The sequence below is a fragment of the Manacus candei genome, unplaced genomic scaffold (assembly GCF_025592945.1).
Source record: "Manacus candei isolate 608988 ecotype Guabito, Panama unplaced genomic scaffold, ASM2559294v1 h1tg000013l, whole genome shotgun sequence".
Taxonomy (NCBI): Eukaryota; Metazoa; Chordata; class Aves; order Passeriformes; family Pipridae; genus Manacus; species Manacus candei.
The window spans coordinates 2,101,083-2,117,396 of record NW_026138061.1 but is presented as its reverse complement, the minus strand read 5'-3'; the positions used below and the strand labels follow the sequence as shown (position 1 = coordinate 2,117,396).

The following is a 16,314-nucleotide window of genomic DNA, read 5'->3' as shown; positions in this document are numbered from 1 at the left end:
AAATGTCTTACTGTTTAAGGACAGCAAGAAATCTTACATTTTATATGCAGTTCTTAAGTAATTTTGTAAAAGTTTTATGAAGAGATTATTTATATAGAATGAGTTGAATGAAAACTAAATAATGAAATTATTCAATTGGGAATCACAAATTAGGGGGAAGACAAATGTAGGCCAGAGGAGTGCCTCAAGGGAAGATCCATGAAAGAAGCACTTGCATAGTTTTCTGTTAAGAGTGCCAGTGCTGTTCAGTAAAACTAATGGGCAGGAAAAGGAACATACTTCCCAAATAGATTCTCTCAGTTTTCTAATGCACTTTCATAGTTACTTTGAATTCTGCTTCTCAAAGTTCTACCTTTGTGTGTAATTGTAAAAATGATGGGAGTAAAAATTATAGAAATGGATGCACAGCTCAAATTTGTGAATACTTTTTGCTGGAGAGAGCACCATTTTTTGGTGTGGTGAAATACACAGAGTACTTTTGCTGGCTTATGCTCCATTTATAAACTTATATTTGCCAGTCTGGTAAGTAATACTTTTTTTTTTTTTTCTGTTTTCTATATTTAATAGAAATAAGAAGAAAAAGATTCCACTGATGAATGGAGAAGAGGTGGACATGGACCTTTCTGCTATGGAGTAAGTTGGCTTGTTGTAATTTCTCACTGTGAGTCTGAGCCATGTTCTCCTTGTCTAAAGCATGCTATTTTGAAGAACTGGATAATAATCTTGTACTTCATTATATGACTGGCAGATTTCAAGACTATACCACATTTCTTTTTCTTCTTTGAGACTTTTCTTCTGTAGCTGAGGAAATGCTGGCAAAGTGTTAAAATTGTTGGTTAACCACTATAATCTGTTTTTATAATAAATCTTGGGCATGGTAAGGTGATACAATAAATTACTTAATTCTTACACATTTCCAGTGATACCTTTCAGCTGACTCTACAGCTAAAATGTAAACAAAAATTTGCTCGAAACAAAGTAAGACCATTTTTTGTTGATGAGGACCATTTAACTGCCCTAAGACAGACAAGGTTCTGAAATCTGTGGTTAATTACAAAAGAATCCTTTCAGATTAAAAATAATGATGAAGTGCTTCATGCTGAAATTCACACTGGCATTAGTTTCAGTTCGAACTGTTAAGCTCTTTGGAAGCAAATTGTTACTCAATGTAAATACCCACCTTACCCTCCTTGAGTTGGAGCCAGTAGTGCCTGCAAAAATCAGGAAGGTTTTGGTACCTTGTTTTCTGTAACAAGGGAAGTAAATAATCTGCTCTTGAAAACCAGTGGTGTCTCTTTGAAGAAGGGAAGATTGCTTGGCACTTTAAAAGTGTTGGAGATTCTCATAAGTTTAACCTCATCTCATGTGATGAGAAAAAATTTTATAAGGTATATATACATTGAGCAAGTTATTACTATCATTTCTATATGACAGTTGACATATGGTATTGAAGAATAATAAACATGAATATTTGTGAGGATTTTTTATCAGTTATGTTCAGATCACTGTTGTGTTACAGTGAGCTGAGACTTTAATGATCTTAGAATGACCTTTGAACTGATATATGACTTACACTTTACCTGATAACCTTCTAATCTGTGATGCAGTCATTCTGTTGTCCAGTTTAGACTCCTCTGCTCCAAAAATATCATATACATTCTTTCTTATTCTTCTAAATCCCAAGTATACACTTTATCACTGTCTTTTCTTCTCTGGCTACTATCTTGATGGTAATTCTAGATATTCTAAGATGTATAAAGACATACACCTCATATTTGTAATGATGCTCTTTTCATCATTCCAAACTCTCTCCTAATTCTGTGTCAGTATTTTGCTGTTGTAACTTTTATGTGGAAAAACAAATAAGAGAATTTATTGCATTGTTTGTGCTTGTTGCTTCCAGAAATTCCTTCTGCAATTATGGTACTGTGTGAATACTAAAGCATAAAATGCTTTTCCAGATGGAATACAGCTGTGTCATTTTATCTGTAGGATAACCTTAATCCCATCTATTGATACTTTCACTTTTATCATCATTTGCATGGTTACCCTTGTCAGCTTTCAACATCATAGCATGTGTGTGGTTGTAAAGCACTTTCACATCTATTGATAAAAAAAAATTGGATATTTACCATCAGATTTCCTTTCTTGTTTTTTTTTGGTAGTCTTAACCTTTAGAAGGTGATAAGGTGCCTCTCACAGCATCTGAGAAAGTAGAATTAAATAAACTGAGATTATACAGTAGTTTACCATAAACACAGATCTGTAGGTTAAAAATACTAAAACACTGTGTTCACTTTGATGTATTACAGGTTTGGACAGATTGCCCTGGGAGGCTGTAGAATTGCCATCCTAGAAGCAGGCGATTGGACTAGGAGACTTTCAAAAGTCCCCTCTAACCTAGATTTTTTTATGGTTCTTTGCATCTAAATACTTTACAAATAACTCATAGCAAGTTAGAACATCTTTGAAATTTGTACAGTCTTGAAATTTTGTAAGCTATTAATATTTTTCATGTCTGTCTTAGTGCTGATTCCCCTTTGCTCTGGATAAGAATAGACCCCGATATGTCAGTACTGAGGAAGGTAGAATTTGAACAGTCTGATTTCATGTGGCAGTATCAGCTTCGATATGAGAGAGATGTGGTTGCACAAGAAGAAGCCATTCTGGCACTGGAAAAGTTCCCTACTCCAGCATCACGTCTTGCACTGACTGATATCCTAGAACAGGAACAGTGTTTCTACCGGGTGAGAATGATGGCCTGCTTCTGCCTTGCAAAGGTGAGGTTGTCTGGGTGTGGGAGTAAGGGAAGAAATCCACTAGATTTTGTAAATGTTTGAAAACGGGTCAAAACCCATCACAGTTCTTAAAATGGCTTGATATTTAGCCTCTTAAATGTATTCGCCAAGTATTTTTAACATGACCGATTTGAAAGGAAAGCTGTATTATTTTAGTCTGTAAATGGAGACTACATAAGGCTTTCATAATTGTCAAAATTGAGATGTCAGACATGAAAACCACAAGGGATTTTTCCAGATTTCATTAAGTGGCAGAAATAAAAGACTTTTGTTTAATTTTTTTTCAGAACCAAAGTATATTTTTATTATTTTACAGGGAAGTTCCTTGGCCAATTTGTTGAGAACTCTGAAGTGCTGAAATTCATCTTTGCTAATATGAATTCACATTGCTGCTCTATACCATTTCAAATTGAATAGAGTCACCAAACAAGCATCAAATTGGGCTAGAATTAAATATTAAAAGCTGAATAATTGCCTTGAAAAGGGAAGATCTTTTTTTGTTAGACACAAAATTAACATTAAGAATGAAAATTAGAAAGCTCCATAAAACAACTGGATGGAAAAACAGAAGAACAAGAGTTTCTGAAAAGGCATGTTGGTGACATACTTTTATGGATGTGAAGACATATATATTGACAATTTGTAGAGTTCAGATTATTGGCATCTTTCTGCTGTATACCTGTTGGGAATAATTCAGTACCTGTATAGAAATAAATTCTTAGGCCATATTTTAAAAATCAAAATCCAAGAAGTGTTTTTGACAAAGTATTTTAATATTATGAAGCGCTGATGTAAAACTGCCAGTCTTTGTGCTGGTATTGGTGCTGCCAGTATCTGACTTAAAATATGTGCTTTTTGTAATAAATTCTCTTGGAATATCTAAGAGTGTATATCCCACAGATAAATATTAAAAAACCCCAGTTGTTAAAACATTTAAATGCAATAGTTTTTTCTGTCTTTACTTTGAATTCTTAGGCAATTGGGCTGCAGATAATCATTACTGGTTTTGTTCAGTTGTATGGAAAATCTTAGGTCTATGCATAAGGTGATTGACTTACAGAAAAGAGGATTATAAGGCAAGCAGAAAGTATGGCTGTGACACTGAATCAAGGTGAAGGAACATGGCAGAACAGAGTTGTACATATGTTTATGTAAGTTACCTAGGAGGAAAAGTGTAATAGATTCTGTTACTGATTCCAACATCAGGGCGTTAGCAGGAATAGCTTCCTGTTGTCATTAACTGTGTTTATTTTCTCGGCTTTTAAATATTCAAGATTTGTATTCTTTATTGAAAAAACCCAAGTCCCTCATGTTTATTTGGTGGGAGGGTTCTTTTTTGTTGATTTGCAGTTTCTAACTGGATTGCAGTTACTGTTGTCAAATGTTCTTAGTCTATTCCTGTTGATACAGAGAAATGATTTGTGACAATACAATTATCAAACTGAATTTACTACACTTTCTCAATGTATATCATATTAAAGCAGCACTTCAGTCTCTCAGCCATAGAGTATCCAGGAGACACATTAAATCCTCATCCATAAAGAAATTAAGAGATGTGTGTACGTGCGCGCACACACACACACACACACACACACTGTGCAGAGTTCTTCACAACAAACATAACACATACAGAGAAAGGAGAAAATAATGTCACAATATTAATTCCTAGGAGTATGCAGGCTGATTTTCCAGTTTGAATCCATTTCAGTACTGGGGATATGCAATAAAGTTTTAAAAAGGAACACTACCATCACAAACTTTTCCCTCCCAAACATTGAGGAGATTCATAGCTGTGCATGACAGTTACATCTTAGTGCACTTTTTTGGGCTGTACTGAATTGAATGATGCAGAAATGGAGTGTACCTGCTGCCTTTTCAAGTAGAAATAATGCAAGACAGGAAGGCAGGCTACTTGCATTATTGTTCAGAGAATGTGCAGATATATTTAATTCAGTGTGTAATGGATCAGTAGAATAAGTAGAAAAATTGGATTCTGTCAGTAAAGAGAAATTCAAATGAGTCAGAACACATGATAAAACCAAAAAATACTGAAAAGATGATTATTTATGTATTATTGATTTAACTTGAAAATACAATTGTTCATCTGCAGTTTTTGCAAAATGAAATACTTAAAATAAGTTAATGTTTTAAAATATACACCCTGATATTAATGGAATTGTGAATATCTTGTAAACATAGTAAACTTAGATATTTTAGGGATTGGATTTTATCTGACACTGCTACATAAATTTCCTATTTGCAGTTTTAAGTTCTTCGTCATGGTTTCTAAGCAGTCTGGGATTAAGCTTCCTCTGCAGGAAGAGTAGTTGAAGTTTACAGAAAAAGCTATACCTGCATCTTTAATTTGAACACTTCAGTTACTGCAAATGGAACATCAAGTGTGACTGCAGTATTTTCCCTCTCTGACTTTCCTTTGAAGCCTGACTTAGTGGGAAAATGGTTTTCAGTAATAAAGCACCCATTTTACACAAGAGCAATGGTGAAACAGATTGGTGCCCATACTGAGATAGCCTCTTGCTTTTCTTTCACTTACTGTGTATGTAATAGCAGTTGAAACAAGCTAAATAATTTAGAAGAAAATGGTCAAATTCATTTATTTCTGTGTGAGAACAGATTTTTCCTTAGCTTTTGGTGGGTCTGAAACGATGGAAATTCCTGCCACATTGTAGGGTGCATTGATCCCATTTTTTTGTGTGCACACACATATCAAGCAGATTAACCATCAGCAGGCACAGGTGTTCTTGTCTGCAGGCTTTCAGTGCTCCATACAACAAATGTATGAAACTCAGGATGCTGGGAAAGCACAGAAAGCAGTTTTATCTTTGTGGTACCAAAGCAGACTACAGCAATAAATTGTTCTCAATGCACAGTCTTTATTAGTAAATTACAATTAAAGTTAGAGGGAACTGCCTTGCCTTTCACTTTAGGGGTGGTCTTTTATTCTTAGGGTGGCTGAGGCCTATTTTATAGTCTAGGCTGAGGTTACTGGCAGGGTAAATTGGGGAAGATGGTATTGCAAAATACTCTTCCATCACTGGCTTCCGTAGAGTCAGAAAACTTGGCTTAGCGAACACAGGATTTTCATCTAAAATATATGAAAGAGAAAATAATTAGGAACAGAAGTTTATCATGGAAAGATAATTAGTTACAGACATCTTCCAAGTGGAACAATTTTCATAAAATTTACATTTAATGTAGAGAGGATATATTGGGACTGACAGTGCAAACTTAGCTAATATAAGATAATACAATGATGAAAATAAGAATCTATTTAAAGGAGAGAATGTTCTTGGCAATTATCCTTTTTGATTATGGGAAATGTGTATTTTTCTACAGCCAAACTAAACTTACAGTGGTCATGTTAATATGATTTCCCTTCCCCCCTGCTTATTCAGATTGCAAATTCCATGGTAAGTACGTGGACAGGACCACCAGCCATGAAGTCACTCTTTACTCGAATGTTTTGTTGTAAGACTTGTCCAAACATTGTGAAGACCAACAATTTCATGAACTTTCAAAGCTACTTTCTGCAAAAGGTAAAATTTATTTTTCTCAATGAATGTTTTAAAAGAATTGTCAAAATAGGAAAATGTTCCTACAGTTGACAGTTACAGGAACTTGGATAGCACAATCCTGCTTTACCCCTTCATAAAAATCCAAAGTAACTAATTCTTTTTCATATGGCTTCTGTTTGTTCCATCTTAGCAAAAAAAACAATTTAAAAAAATTTAACAATTTTTTTCTGAGTAGCTCAAATTAAATTAACAGTTTCTTCAGAAGAATGGAGTGCATAAAATAATTATTTGCAATTATTTGTGAGCTCATTCTTAAATAGCATTGTAAGGAAACTACTAATTTTATCTTTTACGTGAATTCAACAACTACCTTTTTTCTTTAATGGCAGTTATAATCTCATAAATCTTAAATTGGTGGGCTTTTTAGTCCAAGACACTGCATAATCCTTCTTGCCCTCTTCTTTCTGTTGTCAACATCATGTATTGCTGCAGCTTATTTTGGTGTTAGACAGGTTTTTACTGGAACCTACAATTTTTGGTTGAACAGTGGATAACAAAATTAATTACAATTTTTTTTTCTTAGGATTCACTTTATAATTATTGTGCGATTGAGTTCTTATTTCATAGATTTCATATCACTGATTATAGAGAAAACTCAAATTTTGTTTTTCGACTCTGTCCAAAATTGGTTTATCCTTCTTCCCACATCTCTTTCTTGGACCTTCTCTTACATTTTTCTTTTTTTGTCACTGCTCATTCTTTACCACTATATCTTACACTCTTGTCCCTTTTTAATCTCATGTCCCAAGTTTGTAGATCTAGAGTAAGATTCCTAAATCTGTGTTGAGTGGAGCTTTTAGCTCATTCTAAAATAAATACCTGATCAGAGTAATACCTGTCTGGCTAATAATTCTTGAGACTTCACTAACCCTCTTGTTTCTATACGTCTCAGTGATACCGGAAGCTTAGACATTGTGTTCACGTGAAAACACCCAAATTCAGTGTCTGTTTCAGAATTAATTCCATCATCATTTTCTGTCTTTCATTGGTTTCATTGCCTTTTTAATAGTGTCTTGACTTGAGAGTCGGTTCTTGGATATACATTTTTCTTTTTGTGGCTAATTATTGAGCAATAACTACATAGTTTATTTGATATGAAAATTAGATAGCATGTGGTAAGTCTTTCAGAAGTTATTTAAGTACAACTTTTCAGAGATTTGCTCTTGTAAATTTGTTAATTGCTGATTTTCAGGATGTACTTTTTTTCAGGGTGTAACTGTCATTTCACTAATGTAAGAATGATGCTAGTATTAATTTCATTACACAGACTATGCCTGTTGCCATGGCCCTTCTGAGGGATGTTCACAATCTCTGTCCTAAGGAGGTTTTAATGTTTATTTTGGATTTGATCAAGTATAACGATAACAGGAAGAATAAGGTAAAGAATGTGTTTGTTTTAATCTATTACTTTTTTTTGCTGTTGTTGAAAAAAGTCTTAGTAAATGCACTGCATGATGTTTTATGCCACAACTGTATATATGTGGTTAGGAGAGTTGATGGAAAGGTGATCTGCTAAACTAAACAGTAAATGTTACAGAATGTTCTCTAGCTGATATTTCTATGAAGGCACTTTTTGGATGTTTCAAAGCTCTTTGTGCTTGTTGACTTTCTAAGGACCTGCCTGTTTCCATTTGCACACATACTTTTCTTGCTTTACTCTCTTTCGTTCAAAAGACCCATGTGTTTTGAGAAAATGTGCACGAGGCTAACACATAGCACTAATTTGTTGATGTTTTTTTCACGTTGAGAGGAGTACTTGAAAGAGCAAGGAAAGGAAATAATCTTTTTTTAACAATGTACAAGACTGTGGGATTCTGGGTTCTGAATGTCAACTCTAGCTCACAGAACTGGATTGTCTTCATCTAGTTAAATAACAGGTGAAACCTGTTCCATCACTAAACTGAAGCATCTGAGTTGGAAATGTTATCATCCAAAACTCCTTCTCACAGACCACTTCTGAAGGATGATTATATGACCTTTCATATCCTGAGATGATAAAAAATTCCATCTCCCTAGCTAGTGGAATTGGACAACTATTAGGAGCCTAGCATAATCTTCCCAATGACGTATCCAAATTTGAGTGGAACCAATCTGATGTGTCCTAAGCCTCACTTTTTCTTGTGTGTAGAAACACATACTGTAACAAAACATTTGTTGCTTATTACTGAAATAAGAGGATGATGGAGGGTGGAAAGGTAGAGTTAGACACATGGACACAAGCATCAGTAGTCACAGAAAGTGGTGAGTTGTGCTAACGTCTCTCCAGCATTAAAGAAGTGATCGGGCTGTACTGATGTTGCATTTGTTTAGAATAAAGTAACTAATATTCAAATACAGTACTTCTTTCTGCTTTTTATAAATTTTATTTTTACAGTTTTTGCTGCTTACTAACACAACCAACAGATGCAAAAGCCAGGATAATGGAAAGGGTCAAACTATGAGCCCACGTAAGAGGGGCGAATGAAGAAGCAAGATTTTCCCAGCTAAGCAACAGTGAGCTCATTAGTTCACTTCAGAATCTTACAGATTTGCTGGTTGGGTAAACTATATGATTTTCTGAGGTGCTAAGCACCTATTAAACTTTGTACTAAATACAGAAATAGACAGGTAGGTTTAGATGCTCACATTTGAAATAATGGCTTTTATTTTCCCTATATGGACGATTTTCAATTCCTGATCTTTCCATTTTTATAAAACAATGTATTAACATTAATATGCTTTTATTACGGCGTGAAGAATAATGATTGCTAGTATGTCTGCTTGCTCAATCACTCTCAAATGCATTTTCAGAACTAATTCATTCCTGTTTTGTTTTCTTGTGCGGTTTCTCACATGGGTTTTAAGATCTCGTTCTAGAACAGGGCTTAAGCATTTCTTAGGTTTGAAAGAATATATATTGTTATATTTGCACATGTTAAGTGTTGTTTTTATCTAGTTTTCAGACAACTACTACCGTGCTGAGCTCATTGATGCCCTAGCCAACTCTGTGACTCCTGCAGTCAGCGTGAACAATGAAGTTCGAACATTGGATAACTTAAATCCTGATGTACGACTTATTCTTGAGGAAATTACTCGTTTCCTAAATATGGAGAAGCTTCTTCCCAGTTACAGGCATACCATTACAGTCAGGTATGGTTTAATGATGCTACTTTTCTTGTGTTTTATAGACCCGTCTGTAGTTAGCTTTTGAGATTTTAGCTTGTATGTCTTAATTTTAAATGTCAAATTCCTTCCAGTTTTCAGAAGCCGATAGTGCAAGTTTGTCTTGATTGCTTTACTTTTCAACATTCTTTTCTGTCAGTGTAGCCTTTTAATAGCAGTCATAAGTTGATCATGCCTAGGCCTCTTTAAGAAGAGCATTTATGAAAGTTTTGCAAAGTGTAGCCATGTAACAATAACTGTAGAGCACACAACATCATCTGAGCTGTGTTTTCTCTAACTTAGTGCAGCTCTACTGAAGCTAAACAATGGATTTGACATGGTGGAGAATTTTATTTGTGTGAGATAATGAGAGCTGTGTGTTAATGCTGTGAAAGTAGTTGTAACATGTTAACAAGGTAACATAATTCTAGAAAAATTGCAGTACTTGATTTTGAGAAAGTAGATTCATTTTTCTGGGCCGGTATTCCATAAACCTGACGTAAATTTTCTCTTTCTGCCATGTCTAGCTGTTTAAAAGCTATCCGAGTGCTTCAGAAGAATGGTCACGTCCCAAGTGACCCTGCTCTCTTCAAGTCGTATGCAGAATACGGGCACTTCGTCGATGTCCGAATAGCAGCATTGGAGGCTGTTGTTGATTACACAAAAGGTACTTTCTTCCAAGTATTTTGACACTTTGTAACAATTCTCGAACAAATGTAATGGTTACCTCATTAATATCAGGTCTAAATGGTGTCCACCAGAAGACCTTGTGTGATGACAGGTATATCGATAAAAAGCTGAGATTTCTGTTAATGCTTTGTCCTAGCAAATACAAGTTTTATGAAGATGTGCTGAGCATTGTTTCTCAGTGTTTTGCAAATTGAATCAGATACCTAAGTTTTGAAATAATGAGTGGATGGCACAATGAGTCATGGTAAGAGGATTTGGTGATTTCTTCTTAAAACTTCATTTTCGGTGACTTTGACTCAATTGATTTCAGCCATAATGGCTAGTCAAAGTTCTTGGTTTTACTTTACCTTCTTGCTGATATTATTTTGCTTTTTTCATGCATCTTACGGTTATAAATTTTAGAAACTTAAATTATTATAGTGATTTTCTGGCTGATTCTGCTTTGCCATTCCTTATACATAGCTTATGTTTGTGAGATGTTTACATTATTTTAATATTGCCTTTACCTTGGTTGACTGCTGCAGGTCCATGAAACAAAACCCTGAGTAGTTTCTTAAATGCTCTTTGAAGTTGAAACCCAATCCTGACAGATTTTTTTAGAGGCAGTTAAAAATTATAGCTTCAATTATTTGCATTTCATAAAGTTAATTTAGTATTATACTGTCCTTTTCATTTATTTGGGTTAGTCTTTGTCTGTTCAGCAGATTTGTAACACTTCTTATGTTTGAAGGTTTATCCATGTCAAAGTGGCCAAATCCTTCAATTCTTCCTCTGAGAGCAGACTGGTGAATTTAGACTTCTAATTATTCTGTGTCAGATTTCATGGTTTTATTTTGTTTTCTGGGTAATGCAGAGTTGCCTTTGCTTGTTGCATGAATAATTGTTTTCTCCTTTTATTTAAGGACTCCATTACTTTGACATTCCTCCTGTCATTCTATCCAAAGACTTCTCAAATTAGATAGGCAATGGGAGGTTTTAAGGCGATTGGAATCTTTGAGTGAACACATGTGGTGGAATTCAGGAGTACACTTGGAGACTGAAACCAGGCTGTTGTACAGAAAATCTGATAACTTCAAGGGAGGTTGTGCACTGAGCATCTCTCTCAGGCTCTGTCTTGTAATCGAGACAGATTACAAGACAGATCCAATGCCTAGTGGATACCAGGCATTCTGTATCCATTACCCTCTGCACATACACCATTTGGTGACCCTGTGAGTGATACACAGCTAAAATTCAGAACTGTGCTGGTGCTATGCATCTCTCTCTCTGTTAGACTGCTTGCTTTATTCTTCACTTCATATAGTGTTAGTGGAAAGATTACTGGAGAACGAAAAGCTTACTCATCAGCTCTCTTCCTTTAGAGTAGTCTCCTCACTAATTCCTCCCACCCTTTGGAAAGACAAACTGATAGAAATAATGTTTTCTCATTAAATTCTTGACCTTTTTTGAATCGTGTTTATATTTAATAACTGGCTTGGGTAAGAAGTGTGCTACAAAGTAATACAGTACATCTTTAAAACAGCTGATCAAATGGGTGGTGTATAAGGAAGATAATAGGGTAAGATGTTTGAAATATTCTACAGAAAGCTAAAACTTTAATGGTAAAAAGGTAGTAGAAAGGTTACTTAAAGAAATCAGTGATTGAGCTGAACCAGCTCACTGTGGGAGCTGAAAGTGATAGACTAGAATACTTCTGTACCTAACTGCCTTGCCCCTTGCCAACAGCCTTTTCTCTGATGCAGAGATAGCAGATGCAGATATCTGTGTGCTATGAAGTCACTACAATTTACAACACAGCCTGCTATCTAGCTGGTCATCACTTGTCATTTCTCAAATACAACCTTCCAGCCCTGAACACAGTAGCCATAGAGAAGTTAGCAGTGCTTGTCTTGCAGAGCCCTAAACCTGGCTTTGGAGGGAGAAATGATTGGCCATCTATTGCCAAGAGATGTGATTCTTATTGTTCCAGGCTACCTGGTTTCCAGCTCATACTGAATGCAAACCAGCAGTTATCAAATGTCTGTTGCTTGTGCCAAAGCTTGCTTTTAACAGTTCTTGTAAAGGAAGATGACAAATTTTGTAATTTCCATAAAAAGGAAAGTCTGTATTTTCTGGGTGGAACTCTCAGTGTAGGAATAGCACTGCCTTTTTTAAGTTACTTAAAAAGAAATCATTTCTCCATGGAACTGAATAAGTTGTTTTCTTTGCTGTTAATAGTGAGGTTTTTTTGAGACATGGTAACTTTGTAAAACGCTTGAGGCAGCATATAAGGGCTTGGACAGTTGATCTAAACTGGCTTGAAGTGAACAGGGTTTATTAACTTTTTAAAATTAGCTTCTGAGAGTTATATGACTAATAGCAGTTATTTGTATAGAACAAAGCAATTGCATATTTAAGAGAGATAACAACAAACTATTCTAAATAAATATCCATTATCAAATCACATGAATGTTAAAGTTTAGCATCTCAGAGATGTTCTGCTGTAATTGAGAACTGATACACCATCTCTTGTAATTGAAAAAAAAAATTTCAAGAGGATTTTTATTTCAGAAAGCAATCCCTTGTTTTTGTGTCTACCAGAAGAGAAGTATGAAAACCTACATGTCTTTCTTTTCCCACAGTCTTCTTCTAGGCAGACTGTCAAGCTACAGACAGGATGGGTGGTCAGTGCAATGGGGAGGAAATCAGGTCATGGGCCACACTCAGAGGATGGTGATCAGTGGTTTTTACTGAGGCTGGCAGCCTGTGACAAGTGCCTCAGGGAACATCTTCAGAAATTATGTGGACAGCAACATTCAAAGCAGCTTCACTGAGTTTGTTGATGACACCAAAGTGGGTGGTGAAGAGGACATGTCAGAAGGGAGATACATCTTACAGAGAGACATGGACAGGCTGGAAGAGAGAGCAAGCAGGAACTGTATGAAGTTAACAAGTGCAAGGTCCTGCACCTGGGACAACATAACAAAAAGCCCAGAAGAGGCCAGGATCTTTGTGCCTGGGGAGCAGCATCGCCAAAAGGCACCTGGGGGTCCTGGTGGACAACAAGCTGACCATGAGTCAGCAGTGTGCTGCTGCAGCAAAGCAGATCCTGGGCTGCATCTGCAGGGGCAGTACTAGCAGAGACAGAGATGTGAACATCCCACTCCAATGTTCACTCTGTACTTGAGTAGTGTGTATAGTTGTGTCCCCCACAATTCAAGAGATGTGTACAGTCTGGGGACTGTCCATAGAAGGGCCATGAAGGTGGATCAGAGGGCTGGAGAACCTGCTCTGTGAAGGAAGACTGAAGGAGTTAGGTCTTTTCTTCCTGGATAAGGCTCAGGGGGACTTCATCACAATACTCCAGTACTTAAAGGGCAGCTACAAAGTGGATGGAGTGTCTCTCTCTCCTCCACGTGGAAAGGAGAAGGATTAACAAGTACAAGTTGCACCAAGAGGGGTTTCATCTTGATATAAGAAAAACTTTTTACATTGACAACAATCAGTCAGGGGCACAACCTCCCCTGGGATGTGGTGGAGTCCCAGTCACTGGAGGTTTTCAAGATGCAGTTGGCCAGAGTGCTAGATAATCTCATCTAGGCTCCCTTTCCCATGAAAGGTTTGAGCAGATGGTCTTTTGAGGTTTCTTCCAAACCAGGCCGGTGTATGGCTCTCCAGCCTAATAAGATTTTTTTCTTCCCAAGGTCAGGTTTAATTTGTCATTGCTCTCCAAATCGTTTCATAGTTCCTGTATAAATTTGAAGAGCAGGTTAAATGCATTAGCAGCAAAGTTTTGGAAGCCTAGCAGCCTTAGTTTACGCTGTAAGGCAAATAGCAGGGAAGACTGACTTTATTTCAAGTAGAAACAAGTTCAAAATACAGAAGAAGAAATTTTATTCTTTAATCACAGAAGTATGGTGTTTCCTGGTTTTGTTATCCAGTACTGTAAACCTAAAGGATTCATCTCCCAGACTTCTCATTTTCTGATCAAAAAACCATTCTAAAATCCCTTATGTTATCAGAGTAATTGCAATTTGCTAATGATTGTGACCTAGTGTTTGCCATGTTGCAATTCTTTGCTGCGTAGTAATACAATATTGTTTTTGTTACATGCAAAACAACTTTTGCATGCAGTGTTCTAGCTGCCTTCTGTCCCAAGCCAGGAAAAGCAGCTGTGCCTGGAGCTGCTTTTTTAAGGGATTAATCCCTTAAAATGCCTTCTAGACATAGCTTTTCAGATTTCTCTGATGTCTAAAGCAAATCTGAGGTTGTCGTTCTGGTCTGTATGGCTACGAATTTGCCCTGGCATCATCCAGAACTGTGTAGCCGTGCTCTAAAGGGTGCATGGTCTGAGCTAATACTTCCTGCCTCTTAACAGGGCTTATCGGTGCCCCACCAGTTTTGTTTTGGTTGGATTGCAGGAAGAGCAATGCTGACTTGTAAATGGCTTGCACAAGATTCTTCAGCCAGCTTCTAAGGAATATTACAATGGAGTTGCCTTCTCCCAGCCCAGGAAAAGATCTTATGTTCTAGTTGTCCAAAGCATTTTTAAAACTTGTAATAGAACAGTGCTGATTCTTATGTTATAAATAAATGCTTCTTGTGTTAAAAGCAACTTACCCTAGTGAAATAACAAGAGAATAATAGGTATGAGAATTGATTAGACTATAGAAGTTACATTTAAAAATTGTTGACTGAAAACTGACTGAAATCAGAGTGGAAAGTTGAACTGAGGTATTTAGAACTAAAAGTACAGTAGACTAGGGGAAGAAAGAAATACATTGTTAGGACCACAAAATGGAAAGCAACAGAAATGTTTTTGGACCTGTCTATACAGTAATGCACCCTCTTCATTGTTTTAAAGAAATGGGAAGAGAATACTGTTGTAAAAATCTTATAGTTATGCACCTGAGAAAAAGATATGAAAATTCTTTCATTTTTTTGTGTGATCAGTGGTGATGATATCCTACGTTGTTTCCTATTTTGCAATGTTACTCTGATAACCAAAGGAATTTTGTAATGTAACTTACACTTTAAACTAACAGGCTGACTTTGTTTCCAGTGGTGCCAAGCAGCAATTTTCTAGAAGCATCTGCTGATAGGTTTCAAAATCCATTTTAGTTGCAAGGTATACTGATTTAAAAAACTAATGAAGGCTAGTGAGGAGAGTATGATTGTAGTTCTGTATAAGCCTCTGTAGTATACCTCTTTCTATCCTGTTTAAAGAAAATAATCTTTCACAGATTTCTGTGTATGAGAATTGTATATTCCCTATTCTCTACAGAAAAAAAATTATACTTCTTATTGTTCAAAGGATATTTGAATGTGTTCATTTTAGGAAACACATAATGTCAAGATGATCCTTTACTCTGATCTTCCCAATCAGTGCTTATGCAAATAGTCAACTTGGTTGTTGTTGAACAATTAAGGCATGTAGGAATTTCATAAATGTTTCCATTTCAGTGTAGAGTAAACCCCTTTTTACTTTGAATTTGCACTATAATAAATGAAATTCTTTTGTTGCAATGATTCGAGCTGTTTGTGTGCTAACTCAGGAACTCATGATCGTCTTGATCAAAATCCTTCTAGTTTATATATATTTATAGGCATTTTATTTTGCTTTTCAGTTGATAGGAGCTATGAAGAATTACAGTGGCTGCTTACTATGGTTCAGAATGATCCTGTACCCTACATAAGGTTAGTGAGTTAATAAACAGCCAGTATTTTTACTAATGCTGAAACTACTAAATAAATTCTTGACCTGGAATCAGTAGAATAGATCAGGTGCTTAACTGCTTGAAACTTCTTCACAAAACTGTTTTTCCTTCTTGGTGTTCTACATTAATTGAAATGTGTTTTGATGTTTCAAGAGTTCGTATCTCAAAAATTAGTATACTCTGTTCTTACTCTGCATTATATTATTTTTGTCTTTTATGTACTACCCTGAAGGCAGAAGTCTGAACTTAGATGTTATTTCATCATCATAAATAAAGTGTATAAATCTGGTGTTGCATATGGCAAAAACGACTTTGTGATATATAGAAAGGACAGAGGTTGAGACATAGTGCGCAGAATATTTGGACAGCAAGGGGTGTAAAGCAATTGTTAGA

General features: G+C 35.9%; 1 protein-coding gene across 2 annotated transcripts in view; it reads left to right on the top strand.

The window, feature by feature from the left end:
- Positions 1 to 16,314, top strand: part of TAF2 (TATA-box binding protein associated factor 2) — a 67,171-nt gene that overhangs the window by 31,893 nt on the left and 18,964 nt on the right. For both annotated transcript variants that reach the window (XM_051778459.1, XM_051778460.1), the window contains exons 15-21: positions 568 to 633; positions 2,528 to 2,780; positions 6,215 to 6,355; positions 7,662 to 7,772; positions 9,330 to 9,523; positions 10,063 to 10,202; positions 15,832 to 15,901. In XM_051778459.1, the coding sequence (XP_051634419.1) occupies positions 568 to 633; positions 2,528 to 2,780; positions 6,215 to 6,355; positions 7,662 to 7,772; positions 9,330 to 9,523; positions 10,063 to 10,202; positions 15,832 to 15,901 (975 nt within the window). The remainder of the gene's footprint in view (positions 1 to 567; positions 634 to 2,527; positions 2,781 to 6,214; positions 6,356 to 7,661; positions 7,773 to 9,329; positions 9,524 to 10,062; positions 10,203 to 15,831; positions 15,902 to 16,314) is intronic.